Raw genomic sequence first — 19765 nt, 5'->3', positions numbered from 1 at the left:
TTGTAGAATGTTCTACTGGGTCTCTGGAGTAAGCCTTGCCCAACTAGGCCACAGACTGCCTTACACGGTCCCACACTCCCCCAGCCATAAAATTATTTTGTTGCTACTTCATAACTGTAATTTTGCTATTGTTATGATTCATAAACACTTATGTTTTCTGATGGTCTTAAGTGACCCCTGTGAAAGGGTCATCTGACCCTCAAGGGGTCAAGACCTACAGGATGAGAATCACTGCTCTGTAGAGACACATGTTCTGCCACGTGCAGCTTCTCTTCAGGACTGCATATAGCCTGAACTCATAAGACCTTTTCTCAGGTAGTTTTTCTTAATTCTCAGAGTATAAACTGTCTGATGCTCTGAAGAGAGTTGACTATTGCATGAGATTTTAGTCCACTTCATTTATCGGCTCTATTCTCCCAGGTTTCACTGCCTCTAGAGAGGTGACAGTTATGAAATGACAAATAATTATCACAATCAAATTAATATACCCAGAAATCCTTACAAGATTAAATCACATTCCCCGAACAGAGTGGATTTCCAACTAAATTACAAAGTTATTCTAATATATGTAACTCCCCAAAGCCACTGGAACAAAAGCAGTTTTCTCTAAGCCCGTTTCTTCAAATAGATGAGAGACGGTATAAACAAGCAAGGCCACAGAAGACTGGGGAACGTACAAAGACCTGCAAAAACTAAGGAGTGTCTCCCAGAGAGTCGGCTGCATCCATAGTAAAGTCAGCTCCTGCTCATCATGTGTGACACTGATTCAGTCCTTAAACTGGCCATTTCTCCCTTATATGAATTATTCCTTCCACAATGTAGTTTTTACATGTTCCTTTCCCCAGCCCCTTTCTGTTGACCTTGATAATGGAGGGTTCTCTGTATGAACTTGAAGGAAGCTCTAAATCTTTATACAAAGACTGCCAAGTCACAGCTCCTCAGAGCTCAATATAGGCATGCAGGCTTTCAAATAGTTACCAGTCTGATATAGTTCAAGAATGTTTTTATGTATGCAATAGTAAATGATTTGGGTCTAAAGTCTTGCTACATAATCCAGGCTAGACTCATACTCTTGATCCTCCTGCTCAGTCTTCTCAGTAATAGGACAGCACCATGCCTGCCTACAGTGAAATGTATTAGAAAATCAGGTTTTTAGACCTGCCCGTATTCTTTCACTGCATCCTTTAGTTCTGAATGACAGGAGAGAACGGCACTACCCACCTCCAGTGAACAATCAAGTGTTTGGACTGAGGGTGTCTTTCCTTCACGTCATTAATTACTTTCATGTCCTCTTCATCCAGCAGCCAACTGAGCATCCCGAGCCTGGTGAGGCAGGGCAGTCGGGACATGCACTGACCCAGAGCCTTGACAGTGGTGGCCTGGACTTGAATGCATTCTGGGATATGCCTGGAAACGTCCAGGTTTTTCAGGTTAGGCAGGTTGTCCAGGACTTGAAAGAAATTTCTGTAGCCTTCCTCTGTGATCTTGTGATTGAGTGTAAGGTCTAAGTTCTCCAGTTTCCGGAAGCTTCCACTGGTTGCTCCCTTGGCTGGAAAGAAAGCAACCAAAATATTATGAAGACAAAGTGCTATGAAGACTCAAGCAAAGCTTACAAGGTTATTCGTAAGTAATCGCACACCCACCACCAATGAAAGTAGGGACTGCTCAGCAGATTTTCCCTCACAAGAGCAGGTCTCACTACATAGTTCTTGATGGCCTACAGCTCACTCAGGTAGCTGAGGCTGGTTTAGAATTCACATCTCCCTACCTCTGCCTTTTGACAGTTGGGTTTAAAGGCAATATATCACAATGCTTAGCTTTAAACATGTTTTAAAGAGTGTGCTTCAAGAACACACATGGTATGCACTCACTGATAAGTGGGTGTTAGCCCAGAAGCTCAGGATACCCAAGATACAATTCACAGACCAAACAAAGCTCAAGAAGAAGGAGGACTGAAGGGGGGGGTGCTTTGGTTCCTCTGAGAAAGAGAACAAAATACTCACAGGAGCAATAATGGAGACAAAGTGTGGAGCAGACTGAAGGAAAGGCCACCCAGAGGCTGCCCTACCTGGGGATCCATCCTATAAACATTCACCAAACCCCAACACTATTATGGATGACAAGAAGTGCATACAGAAAGGATCCTGTTATCTGGAGAGGCTCTGCCAGAGCCTTACACATACAGAGGCAGATGCTAGCAGCCAACCATTGGACTGGGCGTGGGGGTCCCCAATGGAGGAGTTGGAGGGCAGACTGGAGGAGCTAAAGGGGTTTACAGCCCCATGGGAAGAACAATGCTGCCGGCCACCCAGACACCTCAGGACTCCCAGGGACTAAAACATCAACCAAGGGGTACACATGGTTCCAGCCAAAAATGTGGCAGAGGAATGCCTTGTCAGGCATCAGTGGGAGGAGAGGTCCTTGGTCAGGTAAAGGCTCAATAGATGCTCCAACAAAGGGAAATTGAGGGAGGAGAGGGGAGGGGAGGGGAGAGGGGAGGGGCATATACTTGGAGACAGGGGGTGGGAGGAGGGGTTGGGGTTTTGGGGGAGGGGGAAACTGGGAAAGAGTATAACATTTGAAATGTAAGTGAAGAATATATTCAATAAAAAAAAGAGCATTCTTTGAAAGCTCCAAACAGCAGCCAATAGGGAATGAGGTCATACTGCAAGGGCGAAGCAGAAACCAGGAAGTTGAACACAGAGAATTTTGGCCGTCTGGGCAATGTGGACTTCTGGACTTATAGGACATATGCCAAGGCAGGTACAGGTTACAGTACAAGAAACAGAGAAATTGTGGGAGCAGTGTCTTCCCTTTTGCAGAGTTTTCCCTTTTGTGACTGTTTTCCAGTTCGCCCAAATGGCTTCCTGGTTACTTAGAGCTCTGGAGGAAATTTGGGCAGGACAAGGTAAGTTCTCAACCAAAGTCCATGACTGGAAGTGGGGACCTAAAAGTTTTAATTGCCAAAACTCTGTTCCCTAATTTGTGCAAATATTAGATTTGATTTCACCAAGAATCATGCTAAGCTTGACCTTAAAGACAGAAGCCCTAAGAAGATGTCTCAGCTGCGCCCTAAGTGATAGTCAGTGATAGTCAGGGGACATTTTTTATCACTTTGAATGGCAGACTTTTGTTCAGAAGGAGAAAGTCTGAGATTATTGCTTTCAAATGTAAGTGAGGTTTGAGGTCTGAGAAGTCTTTGACCTAACAGAAAAGAATAAGTCACAATATTGACATATAAGTGTAGTAAGCCACCTTTGATCATCGCCATTACAAGACGGCGCCGATTGGATGCAGCTCCCTGGTGGTAAACAACCTTAGTACATGCGCAGTATGCTGTATATGTTATCACACTTATATGCTAATGAAGAATTCACTTAGTTCACCTATTAGGAAGTAGCGCACTATCTATCTTTGCAGACGAGGCTGAAAGGCTATATAAGGGCGGTAGGGAGAGGGTTCGGGGCCTCAGTAAGAAGAAGAAAGAAAAAGTCCTGAATAAAGCGTTGCAGAGAAGAACCTGGTCCTGTTGCGTCTTTCCTTGCTGGTCAGGGTTGGATATATAAGAAATGGAGATAAAAGAATCTATACAAGTTAATGCTGCCCAGACTTCCTCTGAAGGGGACAGAAAGGAAGCTTTAAAACAAACAACATAAATTACCACACTCACCCTGTTTTTGGAGACAAGATCTTATGTGTGTGTGTGTGTGTGTGTGTGTGTGTGCATGCCTGCATGTCACAGCATGTATGTGAAAGTCAGAAAACAATTTTGGACAGTTAATTTTCTTCTTTCAACTTGTGGGGTCAAACTCAAGTCTTCAGGCTAGGCCGAAAGTCCTGCTTAGCCATCTTAACAACCCAGATAAATAGAGCTTATATATTCCAGGGGCACCTACCTGACTCATAAAATGGTAAAAGCATTCATTCCTATATTAGTTTATATTTTTCTTCAAATTTCAACCTTATTATTCAAGGTAACACTGAAAGAGGAAAATATGGAGGTGAATCTCTGCATGGCCATGCAAGCCTTGATTCCTGAAGCAGGAGGATGACTACAAATTCAAAGCCAATTTGACTTCACGTTGTGAATTTGAAGCAAGCCTGGGCTACAGGGTAGACCCCCACCTAACCATCCCCCGAAGAAAAAAAATGCTCAGTTAATAAGCTAATAAGTGCAGAAAGCAAAAAGCAGAGAAAAAAACCCCACATATTGTATGGAAGAAAGAAAGGAAGAAGGAAGAAAGAAAGAAAATCCAATACCAAATAAAAATACCTAGAGGGCTGACATACCCCTGTCATTTCAGCTCTGGGGAAGCTGAAACAGGAGGATTACAAGATCAGGGCCAGCCGGTTGGTGGTGGTGCATGCCTGTGATCCCAGGACTCTGGGAGGCAGAGGCAGGCGGATTTCTGAGTTCGAGGCCAGCCTGGTCTACAGAGTGAGTTCCAGGACAGCCAGGGCTACACAGAGAAACCCTGTCTCAAAAAAACCAAAATCCAAAAAACCAAAAAAACCCCCCAAAAACCAAACCAAACCAAACCAAACCAAACAAAAAACCAACAAGATCAGGGCCATCAAGGGCTATAGCAAGTTACAGTCCAGACTATTAACCCACAGATGCTGTCTAAAAAATCAGGTAAAAATTTAACTATATTAACAAATAATACAGTTAAATAATATAGCATATTACATATAAATAAAAAGATTAATGGATTGGGTTTTTATTTTAAAACTCTCTCTCTCTCTCTCTCTCTCTCTCTCTCTCTCTCTCTCTCTCTCTCTCTCTCTCTGTGTGTGTGTGTGTGTGTGTGTGTGTGTGTGTAAGTGTGTGTGAGAGTACCATGGACATGTAGATGTGGGTGTTTGTGAAGACCAGAGGTTATGTCTTCCCAGTTGCTCTCCACTGTAGTGAGAATATCTTGTATCTGTGTGGATGTGGTACCTGTCAATAATAAATCTGATAGCCTATGGTTTAGGCAGGAAATAGGAGGCAGAAAGAATTCTGGGATAGTGTGAGGTAGGAGATTCATGTGGGAAACGTGACAAACCAGACGCATGGTACTTGAGCCACTTGGCAGAATGTAGATCAGAATGAATGGGTTATATTAAGTTGTGATCTAGTCAGAAGAGCCTAGTAGTATTGCCAAGGTATTTGTAAATATATTTTGAATCTGAGTCTTATTCTGGGAGCATGAGACTGGGAGGAAGAACCAGCCATAACTTCTACACTCCACCTTACTTTTTGAAACCAGTTTTCACAGAATCTCTTTTGGATGCTTGCTTCTTATCATGCTGAGAGCTTCAATGCGTAGCCTGGAAGTACTTTACAGATGAAGCCATCTCTGCAACCTCAGGTTTGTACCAGGTATTATTTTGGTGACTGTGATGTTCTGTTTGTTTGTTCTAAGACCTCCTGTCGCACATACTGGCTCCTAGCTTACTATGTGGCTAAAAATGAGGACCAGGATGATGAATATCCTCTTGCTTCTACCTCTTGAGTTCTGGCTTACAGACGTATACTATTATAACCATTATGCCTGTTTGTACGTTGTGCTAGGGAAGAAATCCAGGGTTTCAAGGCTGCTAGGCAAACATTTTACCCACTGTTCTCCTTCCTAGAGTCAGCATTTAAGTCTAGCTATGTAATTCTGGAAGAAACTCACCTTAAATTTTGGTACATAGCTTAAAAGGCAGGAGAAAGACATGAAAATGATACTGGGCACCTATCTTAACATACAAGAAGTGAGCGTAAGGCAGGAAGTGTCACCATAGGTAAAGAGCACTGGTCCACCAGAAAGATCTTACAACTCTGCATGCGCTGCATGCCTTGCTTGAAGATGTAAAAGCAACGTATGAGGAAGGTAGACAAGGTGGCAGAGATCCACTGACTGATTACATATTGAGCACGGGCTCCCAGCATTGGTGATGAGCTGTGTGCTAATTCTCGATTAGTCGTACTCTGACCATGAGCTGGAGAATCTTGTTCAGTTCAGCTCCACACTTCAGACTTTTCCAGCTTCTTACACATATTGTAAATACTCAGGCAACAAAATGAGCACCCTGCCAGGCTTGTGAAACACCGAGTATCATACAGATTTGACTGGGCTGTGTTGCAGGGCTAGAGCACTGGCCTAGGGAGTGAGTGAAGCACTGGGTTCAGTCCCAGCACTGGGAAAACAAAACCACTGACCGGATGCTTCTATAGCGCCCAGAAGAGGCTGCCGACTCTCCCAGTCTGACCAGGGTGAACCTGAACCTGCAGAAGGGCCCGAGAAGAAGCAGCATGAAGGATCAAATGAGGAAGGAGGTAGAACAGATGTGTTTATAGACGCTTGCAGCAGTCAGCTCGATCGATCCTGCTGGCCTCTGCACGAGGGAAACCCTTCTACACTCACCAATTTCCAGCACACTGGCATCATCCAAAGTCTCCGCAAAGGCAAGAACTCGGAGGCAGGGAAGCTGCAGACATTGTCGGACGAGCAATTGGGCCACTTGGTGAATCCCGTCCCCGGTGGGAAGGAGCAGTTCCTCCAGGTTCCTGAGAGAACCCAGAGCCTGGGCTGTGGGAGAAACAAGACAGCCATCCTCAGGAGTTGTTCCATTGTGAGCAGCTTATGACTAACACATTCTGTCATCTAGAAGGCCCCACCCAGCAGAAGCCCTCCTCATCACTGTCCTCTCCAAAGGCAGGAGAAGCTTCCTCCATCCTCCCCCAATGTGTCCGTTCACCCAAGTTCTCACTGTCTCGCCATTCCCACTTCCTCTCCCACAGCCAGGCTACCTCTGGCTGCAGGTCACTTTACTAACTCCATAAAGCCTTCATCCCACCCTTCTTCACCCCCTAGCAGTACCTCAGTGATTTCAGGTTGAGGAGACCCGCACTAGACACAAACACATGGTCCACCACTGTGACAGCCCTCCTCCCCAAGTACACTCTGCTCAACAGATAGTCTCAACAGGATGCTCAATAGATGCTCAACAGGATAGTCTGCCCATACTAAGTCCACTTCTGATGCCCCATAGAAACTATTTTGAAAACTTTCTAGCATGGACCAATGTTCCAGATTTATCTTTGGCTTTCTCTGTTTCGGTTCTTGAATGAACTGTGTCTCCACAAACTCTAATTCTTTTAGGAAAGAGTTATTTAGAAACCAAGTCCAGGGATTTGGGCAGTTGATACAGTGCTTGCTTAGCATGCCCGAGCCCCTCAGCCAAAGGATAATCTCTTGCGCACTGTGTGGAAGAACCACCTGTCAATAAAAGGCTGATGGCCTATCAGCAAAAGGCAGGAAGTAGAAGGCGGGAGTTCTGGTTGAGAGATTGGAACTCTGGGAGATGGTCAGAAGTGAGAGATTCATCTTGAATTCTGAGGAAGTCAAACACATGAAACTGAGGAGATGCAACTAGCAATATAGAAGACAGAATAGCTTAAATCCGTTCTCAAAGTTATGAGCTAGTCAGGGTACAAATCAGAGCGTGTATACTGGGCATTTATTCATAAATAAATAGGCCCCTGGGTTGTTATTTAGGAACCAGGGTGCAGGTGGAAAAGCCCGCAGTCACACCTGGGTTCCATACCCATGCCCCTGACCTGCACACATGTACACAGGCACAAACATACTAAATATGAGCCTTGATTTTGCTCCATTGTATCCATAAAAAGCAAAGCAATATGGGTTGCCACCAATGAAAACTCAGGGAGTTTCTTGTTCTGTCATTTCTGCTTAAACCAGCAAAACTGGATATAAAATTTCAGATTCACTGCATGGCGACAGAAACTATATCAGTATGCATAGGATATAAGTTTCATTTAGTTGGGTTAAATGATTTATTTTGGGCTTTTAAAAGACAGAGTTTCACTCTGTAGCGCAGGTTGGCCTTGTACTCATAATCCTGCTGTCTTGTTCTCCCAGTGCTGAGATCAAGGGCATGTGGGTTCTAAGTGATCTTTCTCAAATGGGTGACTTAAGAGCTACCCACTGAAAGAATCTAGCCTAGCTCTTCATACAGAAAACAAAACTGTTTCAAACAGAAAAGAAAACGCTGGTGTCTGTTGCTAGTAAAGGCCTTTCTGGTCTCTTCTGTGACTGTCCTGAGAGTCATCAGTGTATGCAAACCTAGATTTCTATATATGTTTACACATTTGTGAGTGTTACTGGGATACAAACAATGCATCTGCACCAATATTTCCAGTTTTTGGTTCTTTTCTTTCTTCCGGACATTTGAAAAGCAACTTAACTTACATCTGTACATGGTGTGTGTGCGTGTGTGTGTGTGTGTGTGTGTGTGTGTGTGTGTGTGTGTGTGTGTAGTATATGTGACTGGTATAAGGGTAGCATGGTAGATTTAGGAGTTTATATATCAGAAGACAGCTTTTGGAAGTGGGCTCTTTCTCCTTCCATCAAATGGGTTCCAGAGATCCAACTGAGGTTGTTAGCCTTGATGCCAGACCTCTTAAATGCTGAGATATCTCTTAAGCCTTTTCCCTGACAAATTTATTTACAATTTTGACAGACCTCTGTGAGGAAAATCCTCAACTTCATTTTGTGACAGTATATATGCACTCATTTTTTTTCTAAAAAGAAAAAAATTAATTCACTTTATTAAGGATTCATTCCAAGTTAGGCACAGAAAGCCAAAGAATTGCTTCCTTATGTCTGAGATAGACCAGCTGTTTGTTTCAATATTTGTAATTTTCTTTTCCACCAGTGGGGAAACTTGACTTTCTTATAGTCAGAATGTGTTTTACCTAGTGAACCTGAGTCAAGTGACAGGGGCCTTCTAAGAGTCGGATGTTGTCTCTGATGCTTTACCAGCATCTACAAGGCCAAAACAAAGCCACCCAGCAGCTGTCTCCACAGAAGGGACGAAAAGGAGGGGGGGGGCAGACTCCTTCGTGCACACAAAAATCTGGGAAGTCCTGTGAAGACAGCTCTGTACACAACATCACCACTATCTCCTTTTCCCTTGCTAGTGTTTCCCATGAAATCACATTATTTTTTTTAAACATTTTTAACTCAAAAATATATAAAATCATTGTGTCCAATATTGTTCATCAGATTAGTTTCCTTAACATAAATAGAAGTCTTTATATATATTCTGAACCTTGGAAAGAAAAGGATATAGCGTGTTTAGAGTGGATGGCCAACGACAACGTTACACAGTACCACCAAGTTCTATCCTAAGATGTCAGTGAGTATGAGAACATTGCATTTGATGAGATCAGATGTAAGGATGTGTGGGACCAATGGCATCGGGAGCTGAGACTGAGCACCACCGTGATGTCCTAAAGCCCAGCAGGGTGGTGCATGACCCTCACTCAGCACCAGCACACTCCACCAACCACAGGTTCAACTTTCAACAATCCGGTGTGTGCTGAACATGTACAGACATTTCTTCCTCTTCATTATTCTCAGAAGAACACAATGTAACAAGCTTTTTGTTTTCGTTTTTGTTTTTGTTTTTTTAAACATGGCATTAGGCATTGTAGGCAAAGGAGAGATGATTTAAAGTCTATATGGGATGTGTGAGGTCAGGGGCAAACTTCACTGCAGCATTTTATATCATAAAGGATCCTCTACTGTTGACAGCAGCAACAGGTCCTGGACCTAATTGTCATAGATGTCAAGGGACAACTTTTCTTTTCTATTCTTTTCTTTTCTTTTCTTTTCTTTCCTATTTTTCTTTGTTTTTTGTTTGTTTTTTTTTTGTTTTTTGTTTTTTTGGTTTTTGTTTTTGTTTTTGTTTTTGGAGACAAGGTTTCTCTGTATAGTCCTGGCTGTCCTGGAACTCACTCTGTAGACCAGGCTAGCCTCGAACTCAGAAATCCACCTGCCTCTGCCTCCCAAGTGCTGGGATTACAGGCGTGCACCACCACCGCCTGGCAAGGGACAATTTTTCACAGATTGCTTTGTTGTGGGTTCACAGGAGGAGGAGGAGGAAGGGGAGGAAGAGGAAGAGGAAGAGGAAGAAGAAAAAGAGGAATTTCAGAAATACTATTTTATAAACTTACCAAACTTTTCTGATGTTTCCTTATCTGGGAATTGTTGGCCTTTAAGATTCAATATCTTCAGAGAAGCAAAATTTGGCAAAATGTTGACTAGGAAAGAGAAAATAAAATTCAGTTAGGTAAGATACGTTCCTATAATAGAGAATTTCAAAAATGGTGAAACGTGATATAATATTCAGACTGAATCACTATGACTAAGTAGAGGACACAACTCTGCAAATGAAACATTTAAACTGTAATTTCTTAACTGTAGCTCATTAGTTGTGAGAGCCTCGCTAAGGATCAGGTGTGCTCACAGTTCCCATGTAATGAGTGACATTTAGTTCTCAAGTATTTAATGACTCTGCAAAGGAGCATCTGAAGTCAAGGCTGTACAGATCTTACCAAAGGGCATGGCTTCAAAGCATCGTCCAGTAAACTCAATCTCTCTGAGTTTCTTGCAGGAAGCAAGCACAGACATGAGAGACTCACAATTTGAAAGGAAATCACATTTCAGATTGAAAACATGGAGATTTGGAGAGTTCTGAATCAATTTAACTGGAAAATATAAAAGATGTTCAGAAATTAGAGAAGGCCACAAATTCCTGTCAAAGTTGAACCATCCATCCATGAGCTGCAGCCACACTGATTAAACAGGCAGTGACACAGTATCTAGGTGTCAGACTACACCGGGCTTGCACCAGGTTTCTGTAACTGACTAGTGAGCACATGACCTGGGACAACTTCCTGCCCCTCTCTCGATCAGGTTTCTGTTCCTGTATTTCATCTTCAGTGTCAGCACTGTAACATTTCTGTGTTTGCATACTGCACTGACACCATAAGAAATCTGTACAGAGTAACATCAGATGGGGAACAACTCTGAAGCACAACTTAAAATGTTTTTTAATTAAATTAGCTATTTGATGAGTGTGTGTGTGTGTGTGTACATGGAAGAACACAAAAGTGCCATAACACATATGTGTCTATCAGAGGACGACTTTGGAGATATCTGTTTTATCTTCTTGTAGTATCCCACAGATCCAACCTAAGTTATTGGGCTTGGTAGCAAACATACACTGAGGAACCTTCTTGGTCAGAAAATTTTTGATTGGTTAGTTTTTGTTTCTGTAGGTCATGTAAATGTGGAAATCACATAGTTAGGCTGGCTTTAAAGTTGTGACAGTCCTTCTCAGGTATCTTCCAAGTGCTGGGATTATAGGCAGGAGCCACCATGGCCCAAGTTAGTGACTTTTGGTATGCAAATCTGCCAGGTCAGTCCCTAGTTTATATTTCTTCAATGTTCAGTGTTTTAAAAATTAGGATCTGATAGGTACTTTAGTCATTTTGCTAAATAACATGACCTAGAAAGATGGCTGCACAGCTGTCTGGCAATAGGAGGCTGGGATGGAGAGAAATGGAGAAAAGGTCGAGGCTGCTCCCAGTCATATTTCTTCTCCCTGTGCAGGCAGATCTGCATGTGGGATTAAAACAGCAGCAGAAGAAGACAACTCCTCACACTGCTGTGGAGAGGAACTGTTAGGAGTGGACAGCTCAGGTTGTGTAGTCAAATCTTCTGTTTGAAGATACATTTTTTGTAGCTGGACAGACCTGAGAAGTCAATGACCTCACATTCCCCAGTTTCTATCACACAGTGGATATGTATCTGTGAAGTGCTCAGAACAGTTCCTGACATTTTAAAGACTTGGGTTAGAAATAAACCTCTGTCCTCTTGATGATTAAAAGCACTGATTCCACCCCTCCCCATGGACACAGTTCATGCTGTCAGGTCCCAGGGAAATTTTAACTAAGGATGATTTAATGGTTCTAACAATTACTAGCCAATGAGCTTTTCCAGCTGAGACATGAAATGGAGATCAGCACCACCCTTACCTAGTTTGGAGAGGTCAGACTCTGTGGAAGTTTCGATGGATAATTTCTCCATGTGATGGAGGTTTGGGAACTCTCCAGGAAGGACTGAGAGCACATCTGATTTGCCATTTAGTCTCACAGACAGTTCTTTCAGGACCAGGAACTTGTTCAAGTTACGGAAGAGCTGATCTGGAAAGCAGCACATAGTTCCCATTACTCAAGAGCCCCAAGTGCAAGTTCTCAAGGTGCTGTGATCTTCAGCCATAGTCATACTTCCAAGAGGAAACTTCTCAGACATCCTAACATCTGTTTAGGAAGCACATGCATGAAGATACTGCCAGATGCAGCATCTGCTGCTCAGAGGCAGTGGAGGAAGTCTTGTGCTGGTCTCCAGACTCACAAAAGTAAATATGACATCTCCACAACCAACCGCATGGGAACATCTGGTTTTGCACGTGCAAAAGCACATACAGCTGGACTCCTGCCTCCAACTCATAAAAGGTAAAAATTGGACCAATGACACATGTACAAGATAAAACTATTGAACTCTTACAAGAAAAAGGTAATGTTCAGAATCTTGGACTTTAAAATGGATCCTTAGATATGCTATTAAAAACAGTAGCAAAAAATATATAAATTAGACTTCATCAAAATTAGCGGTCATTCATGTATCTGCATAAAGAGGTGAAATGACAGCATACAGAACAGGAGAAAAAGGTTTTTAATGTGTCTGATAAAGGTTTTGATGGATTTAGTTTTGTCAAGCAGTTGATGGGCCTTGCACATGGCAGGCAAATGCTTTCCCAGTGAGATACCTCACCTATTACCTAAGAGTTTAATGTCCACAATATGTAAAGAACTCCTACAGCACAACAATTTTGTTTTGTTTGAGAAAGGTTCTTACTCTATTCCCCACGTAGCTCGAGAACCCATTGCGCAGAGTTGGCCTTAGACTCATGGCAACCTTCCTTCTTCAGCCTCTGGCGTGTCAAGATTAAAAGTACAACCCAGCATACATCATCAAATCTTCCAAATTACAAAGAATTCGATAAACATCTCTCAAAAAAGCCATTATGAACAGTTGAGAATATGTTCTGTCTCATTCAGTCACTGCAAGAATGTAAATCCCAGTCTCAGGAGAGAACGCTGACTCGCTACAGTGTGTTTATGATGAGGCAGCAAGAAAGGAAGATAAACATAAAGGAGATGCGGAAAAGCTGGAGATTTGCAAGTTGTGGGGAGGTGAATTGAAACAGCCACCTTGAAACCCACGTGGGAAGTTCCTTTAAGGTTAAATGTAGGGGAGGTGCTGATAGTAAGGTCTGGTTCCCTAATTGGTTCTTGATTTGGTCAATAAAGAAGGCAGGGGCCAATTGCTGGGTGAAGGATAAAGGTGGGACTTCCAGGTCCCAGGAGGAAGCACAGACACAGGGAAAAAGCTGAGGCATTGTTTGGCCAGGCTTTGAAGTGAGAAGCATGCAACAACCATGTAAGATCTCGGGGTAGCTAGAATCGGTGGCCTCTGCCACCGGTGGATGGCTGATAGAGGCTAGCTGATAAAGTTAGGCCAGGAGGTTCTGTACCCACCAATTGTGTTATTGGGCAAGTTCAAAGATAATAAAGCTGTCTGAATATTTTTCTTCCACAGAGCAAAGGTTGGCAGAGATAGAGAGAAGCTGGGTGGTTGATGGTGGCTTGGTGAAGCTAAGCTGGGAAGGGCTGAGAGCAGGTTTGCAGCTCCTGGGAGAGGCCATAGCTGGCTCTTGGAGATAAGCCAAGAGGAATGGGCAAAAAAAAAAAAAAAAAAAAAAAAAAGGTGTGGGACCGATGGCAGCTGATCTCAGAGCTAAGCCGGGAGCAAGGGCCACAGTCCCAGGAAAGGCCGTAGAGTTTTTTTTTTTTTTTTTTTTTTTTTTTTTTTTTTATTATTCGATATAATTTATTTACATTTCAAATGATTTCCCCTCTTCTAGCCCCCCCACTCCCCGAAAGTCCCGCAAGCCCCCTTCTCTTCCCCTGTCCTCCCACCCACCCCTTCCCACTTCCCCGTTCTGGTTTTGCTGAATACTGTTTCACTGAGTCTTTCCAGAACCAGGGGCCACTCCTCCTTTCTTCTTGTACCTCATTTGATGTGTGGATTATGTTTTGGGTATTCCAGTTTTCTAGGTTAATATCCACTTATTAGTGAGTGCATACCATGATTCACCTTTTGAGTCTGGGTTACCTCACTTAGTATGATATTCTCTAGCTCCATCCATTTGCCTAAGAATTTCATGAATTCATTGTTTCTAATGGCTGAATAGTACTCCATTGTGTAGATATACCACATTTTTTGCATCCACTCTTCTGTTGAGGGATACCTGGGTTCTTTCCAGCATCTGGCAATTACAAATAGGGCTGCTATGAACATAGTAGAACATGTATCCTTATTACATGGTGGGGAGTCTTCTGGGTATATGCCCAGGAGTGGTATAGCAGGATCTTCTGGAAGTAAGGTGCCCAGTTTTCGGAGGAACCGCCAGACTGATTTCCAGAGTGGTTGTACCAATTTGCAACCCCACCAGCAGTGGAGGAGTGTTCCTCTTTCTCCACACCCTCTCTAACACCTGCTGTCTCCTGAATTTTTAATCTTAGCCATTCTGACTGGTGTAAGATGAAATCTTAGGGTTGTTTTGATTTGCATTTCCCTAATGACTAATGAAGTTGAGCATTTTTTAAGATGCTTCTCCGCCATCCAAAGTTCTTCAGGTGAGAATTCTTTGTTTAACTCTGTACCCCATTTTTTAATAGGGTTGTTTGGTTTTCTGGAGTCTAACTTCTTGAGTTCTTTATATATATTGGATATTAGCCCTCTATCTGATGTAGGATTGGTGAAGATCTTTTCCCAATTTGTTGGTTGCCGATTTGTCCTCTTGATGGTGTCCTTTGCCTTACAGAAACTTTGTAATTTTATGAGGTCCCATTTGTCAATTCTTGCTCTTAGAGCATACGCTATTGGTGTTCTGTTCAGAAACTTTCTCCCTGTACCGATGTCCTCAAGGGTCTTCCCCAGTTTTTTTTTCTATTAGCTTCAGAGTGTCTGGCTTTATGTGGAGGTCCTTGATCCATTTGGATTTGAGCTTAGTACAAGGAGACAAGGATGGATCAATTCGCATTCTTCTGCATGCTGACCTCCAGTTGAACCAGCACCATTTGTTGAAAAGGCTATCTTTTTTCCATTGGATGTTTTCAGACTCTTTGTCGAGGATCAAGTGGCCATAGGTGTGTGGGTTCATTTCTGGATCTTCAATCCTGTTCCATTGATCCTCCTGCCTGTCACTGTACCAATACCATGCAGTTTTTAACACTATTGCTCTGTAGTATTGCTTGAGGTCAGGGATACTGATTCCCCCAGATTTCCTTTTGTTGCTGAGAATAGTTTTAGCTATCCTGGGTTTTTTGTTGTTCCAGATGAATTTGATAATTGCTCTTTCTAACTCTGTGAAGAATTGAGTTGGGATTTTGATGGGTATTGCATTGAATCTGTAGATTACTTTTGGCAAAATGGCCATTTTAACTATATTGATTCTACCGATCCATGAGCATGGGAGGTTTTCCCATTTTTTGAGGTCTTCTTCCATTTCCTTCTTCAGAGTCTTGAAGTTCTTGTCATACAGATCTTTCACATGTTTGGTAAGAGTCACCCCAAGATACTTTATACTGTTTGTGGCTATTGTGAAGGGGGTCATTTCCCTAATTTCTTTCCAGCCTGCTTATCCTTTGAGTATAGGAAGGCCACTGATTTTTTGAGTTGATTTTATAACCTGCCACTTTGCTGAAGTTGTTTATCAGCTGTAGGAGCTCTCTAGTGGAGTTCTTTGGGTCACTTAGGTAGACGATCATGTCGTCTGCAAATAATGATAGTTTGACTTCTTCCTTTCCAATTTGTATCCCTTTGACCTCCTTATGTTGTCAAATTGCCCGAGCTAGTACCTCAAGTACAATATTGAAAAGATAAGGAGAAAGGGGGCAGCCTTGTCTGGTCCCTGATTTCAGTGGGATTGCTTCAAGTTTCTCTCCATTTAGTTTGATGCTGGCTACCGGTTTGCTGTATATTGCTTTTACTATGTTTAGGTATGGGCCTTGAATTCCTGTTCTCTCCAAGACTTTAAGCATGAAGGGATGCTGAATTTTGTCAAATGCTTTTTCAGCATCCAATGAAATGACCATGTGGTTTTGTTCTTTGAGTTTGTTTATGTAGTGGATTGTATTGATGGATTTCCGTATATTGAACCAACCCTGCATTCCCGGGATAAAGCCTACTTGATCATGGTGGATGATCGTTTTGATGTGTTCTTGGATTCGGTTGGCAAGAATTTTATTGAGTATTTTTGCATCGATGTTCATAAGGGAAATTGGTCTGAAGTTCTCTTTCTTTGTTGGATCTTTGCGTGGCTTTGGTATCAGCGTAATTGTGGCTTCGTAGAAGGAATTGGGTAGTGTTCCTTCTGTTTCTATTTTGTGGAATAGTTTGCAGAGTATTGGTGTTAACTCTTCTTTGAAGGTCTGGTAGAATTCTGCACTGAAGCCATCTGGTCCTGTGCTTTTTTTGGTTGGAAGACTTTCTATGACTCCTTCTATTTCTTTAGGCATTATGGGACTGTTTAGATGGTCTAGTTGGTCCTGATTTAATTTTGGTATTTGGTATCTGTCAAGGAAATTGTCCATTTCCTCCAGATTCTCCAGTTGTGTTGAGTATAGGCTCTTGTAGTAGGATCTGATGATTTTTTGGATTTCCTCAGTTTCCGTTGTTATATCTCCCTTTTCATTTCTAAGTTTGTTAATTTGGATACTTTCTCTGTGCCCTTTGGTCATTCTGGCTAAGGGTTTATCTATCTTGTTGATTTTCTCAAAGAACCAGCTCCTGGTATTGTTGATTTTTTGTATGGTTCTCTTTGTTTCTACTTGATTGATTTCGGCCCTGAGTTTGATGATTTCCTGCCTTCTACTCCTCCTGGGCGAAATAGCTTCTTTTTGTTCCAGGGCTTTTAGGTGTGTCATTAAGCTGGTAATCTATGCTCTCTCCATTTTCTTTTTGAAGGCACTCAGGGCTATGAGTTTTCCTCTTAGCACTGCTTTCATTGTGTCCCATAGATTTGGGTATGTTGTGTTTTCATTTTCATTGTGTTCTAAAAAGTCTTTAATTTCTTTCTTTATTTCTTCCTTGACCAAGGTATCATTGAGTAGAGTATTGTTCAGTTTCCACGTGTATGTGGGCTTTCTGTTGTTTCTGTTGCTATTGAAGACCACTTTTACTCCATAGTGATCAGATAGGAGGCATGGGATTAGTTCGATCTTCTCATATTTGTTGAGGTCTGTCTTGTGACCAATTATATGGTCGATTTTGGAGAAGGTACCATGAGGTGCTGAGAAAAATGTATATTCTTTTGTTTTAGGATAGAATGTTCTATATATATCTGTTAAATCTAATTGGTCCAAAGCTTCAATTAGTTTCATTGTGTCCCTGTTTAATTTCTGTTTTCCTGATCGGTCCATTGAGGAAAGTGCAGTGTTGAAGTCACCCACAATTATTGTGTTAGGTGCAATGTGTGCTTTTAGTTTTAATAAAGTTTCTTTTACGAAAGAGGGTGCCCTTGCATTTGGGGCATAGATGTTCAGGATTGACAGTTCTTCTTTTTGTATTTTTCCTTTGACCAGCAAGAAGTGTCCCTCAGGGTCTCTTTTGATGACTTTGGGTTGAAAGTCAATTTTATCTGATATTAAAATGGCTACTCCAGCTTGTTTCCTGAGACCATTTGCTTGTAAAATTGTCTTCCAGCCTTTTACTCTAAGGTAGTGTTTGTCTTTGACCCTGAGGTGTGTTTCCTGTAAGCAGCAAAATGTAGGGTCCTGTTTACGTATCCTTTCAGTTAGTCTGTGTCTTTTTATTGGGGCATTAAGTCCATTGATGTTAAGAGATATTAAGGAATAGTGATTGTTACTTCCTATCATTTTTGACGTTATTTTTAAAATTTGAATGCTTAACTTCTTTTGGGTTTGATGAAAGGTTACTATCTTGCTTTTTCCAGGGTGAAGTTTCCCTCCTTGTATTGGTGTTGTCCTCCTATTATCCTTTTTAGGGCCGGGTTTGTGGATAGATATTGGGTAAACTTGGTTTTGTCATGAAATATCTTAGTTTCTCCATCTATGGTGATTGAGAGTTTTGCTGGATATAGTAGTTTTGGTTGGCATTTGTGTTCTCTTAGAGTCTGCATGAGATCTGCCCAGGACCTTCTAGCCTTCATAGTCTCAGGTGAAAAGTCTGCTGTGATTCTGATAGGTCTTCCTTTATATGTTACTTGGCCTTTTTCTCTTACTGCCTTTACTATTCTTTCTTTGTTTAGAACATTTGGTGTTTTGATTATTATGTGACGGGAAGTATTTCTATTCTGGTCCAGTCTGTTTGGAGTTCTGTAGGCTTCTTGTATATTCATGGGCATCTCTCTCTTTAGGTTAGGGAAGTTTTCTTCCATAATTTTATTGAAGATATTTGCTGGCCCTTTAAGTTGTAAATCTTCACTCTCATCTATGCCTATAATCCTTAGGTTTGGTCTTCTCATTGTGTCCTGGATTTCCTGGATATTTTGGGTTACAAGCTTTTTGCATTTTGCATTTTCTTTAACTGTTGAGTCCATGGTTTCTATGGAATCTTCAGCATCTGAGATTCTTTCTTCTATCTCTTGTATTCTGTTGTTGATATTTGTATCTCTGTCCCCTGATTTCTTCCCAAGGCTTTCTATCTCCAAAGTTGTCTCCCTTTGAGTTTTCTTAGTTGTTTCTACTTCTGATTTTAGATCCTGGATGGTTTTGCTTAGCTCCTTCACTTGCATGTTTGTGTTTTCCTGTAATTCTTTAAGAGATTTTTGTGTTTCCTCTTTCATGAGCTCAGCCTGTTGACCAAAGTTCTCCTGTATTTCTTTAAGAGATTTTTGTGTTTCGTCTTTCATGACCTCAGCCTGTTGAGCAAAGTTCTCCTGTATTTCTTTAAGTGTTTTTTGCATTTCCTCCTTGTTGGCTTTTGTATTCTCCTGGATTTCTTTCAATGATTTTTGTGTTTCCCTTGCAAGGGCTTCTAACTTTTGATCCATTTTCTCCTGAATTTCCTTATGTATGACCTTCATGTGTTCCTGTACCAGCATCATGACCAGTGATTTTAAATCCAAATCTTGTTTTACTGGTGTGATGGGGTATCCAGGACATGTTGGTAGAGGAGAATTGGGTTCAGATGTTGCCATATTGCCTTGATTTCTGTTAGTGACGTTCCTGCGTTTGCCTTTTGCCATCTAGATCTCACTGGTGTTAGTTTATCTTGTCAGTGCTGGACTCACCAGTGCAAGCTGCCCCTTCCCAGTTGGCCTCTGGTGCACAGCTTACCTCCTGCACTGCTTGTAGACAGTGTGCTGCTGCCCAGGCTGTTCCGATCCCAAAGCAGGCACCCGAAGGCTTCCGCTGGGGCCCGCTGGATTCACTGGAGCACACTGACTTCTCCCAGCTGGCCGCCCGGAAGCCCAGCTAGCCACTTGCAGGACTTGGAGATGTAATGCTGCCGCCCAGACTGATCTGGATCCGGAAGCGGAGAGAGTAGAGCTAAGGGCTTCTGCCTGAGGCCTTGCCCCAGATTGTGTCTGTGGAGCAGATGGAGCCCGTGTGCACTCCCAGGGAGTGCCGACGGTGTATGCTACTGTGACCTCCCCTGTGTTCCTCTCACTCCGCTGGGCAGCCGATCTGCCAACCGGGCTGTCGCACACAAGGTTAGCCTGGCCGCCCAGTCCCTGAGTCCAGGCAAAAGCCTGGGAGGCCAAGGTCCGAGCAAAGTTCCCCTAGGGCTATGACTGTTAATTGGGTTTGCCAGGTGACTAGGATGGCGGG

The 19765-nt window shown here is 42.5% G+C and overlaps 1 protein-coding gene across 5 annotated transcripts in view; it reads right to left on the bottom strand.

Moving 5' to 3' along the window:
- Window positions 1–988: 988 nt before the first annotated feature.
- The window catches only part of LOC127666603 (baculoviral IAP repeat-containing protein 1b-like), a 166774-nt gene continuing 147997 nt past the window's right edge, over window positions 989–19765 (bottom strand). For 4 of the 5 annotated variants that reach the window (XM_052159524.1, XM_052159525.1, XM_052159526.1 and 1 more), the window contains 6 exons: window positions 11879–12046; window positions 10394–10546; window positions 10013–10099; window positions 6396–6560; window positions 6191–6256; window positions 989–1549 (listed from right to left, as the gene is read on the bottom strand). In XM_052159524.1, coding sequence (XP_052015484.1) covers window positions 1185–1549; window positions 6191–6256; window positions 6396–6560; window positions 10013–10099; window positions 10394–10546; window positions 11879–12046 — 1004 coding nt within the window. In that variant the 3' untranslated portion in view covers window positions 989–1184. The remainder of the gene's footprint in view (window positions 1550–6190; window positions 6257–6395; window positions 6561–10012; window positions 10100–10393; window positions 10547–11878; window positions 12047–19765) is intronic. The other variant, XM_052159523.1, reaches the window with a different exon arrangement.

The sequence above is a fragment of the Apodemus sylvaticus genome, chromosome 16, assembly GCF_947179515.1.
Source record: "Apodemus sylvaticus chromosome 16, mApoSyl1.1, whole genome shotgun sequence".
NCBI classification, from domain to species: Eukaryota; Metazoa; Chordata; class Mammalia; order Rodentia; family Muridae; genus Apodemus; species Apodemus sylvaticus.
This window is presented reverse-complemented; position numbering and strand designations above follow the sequence as displayed.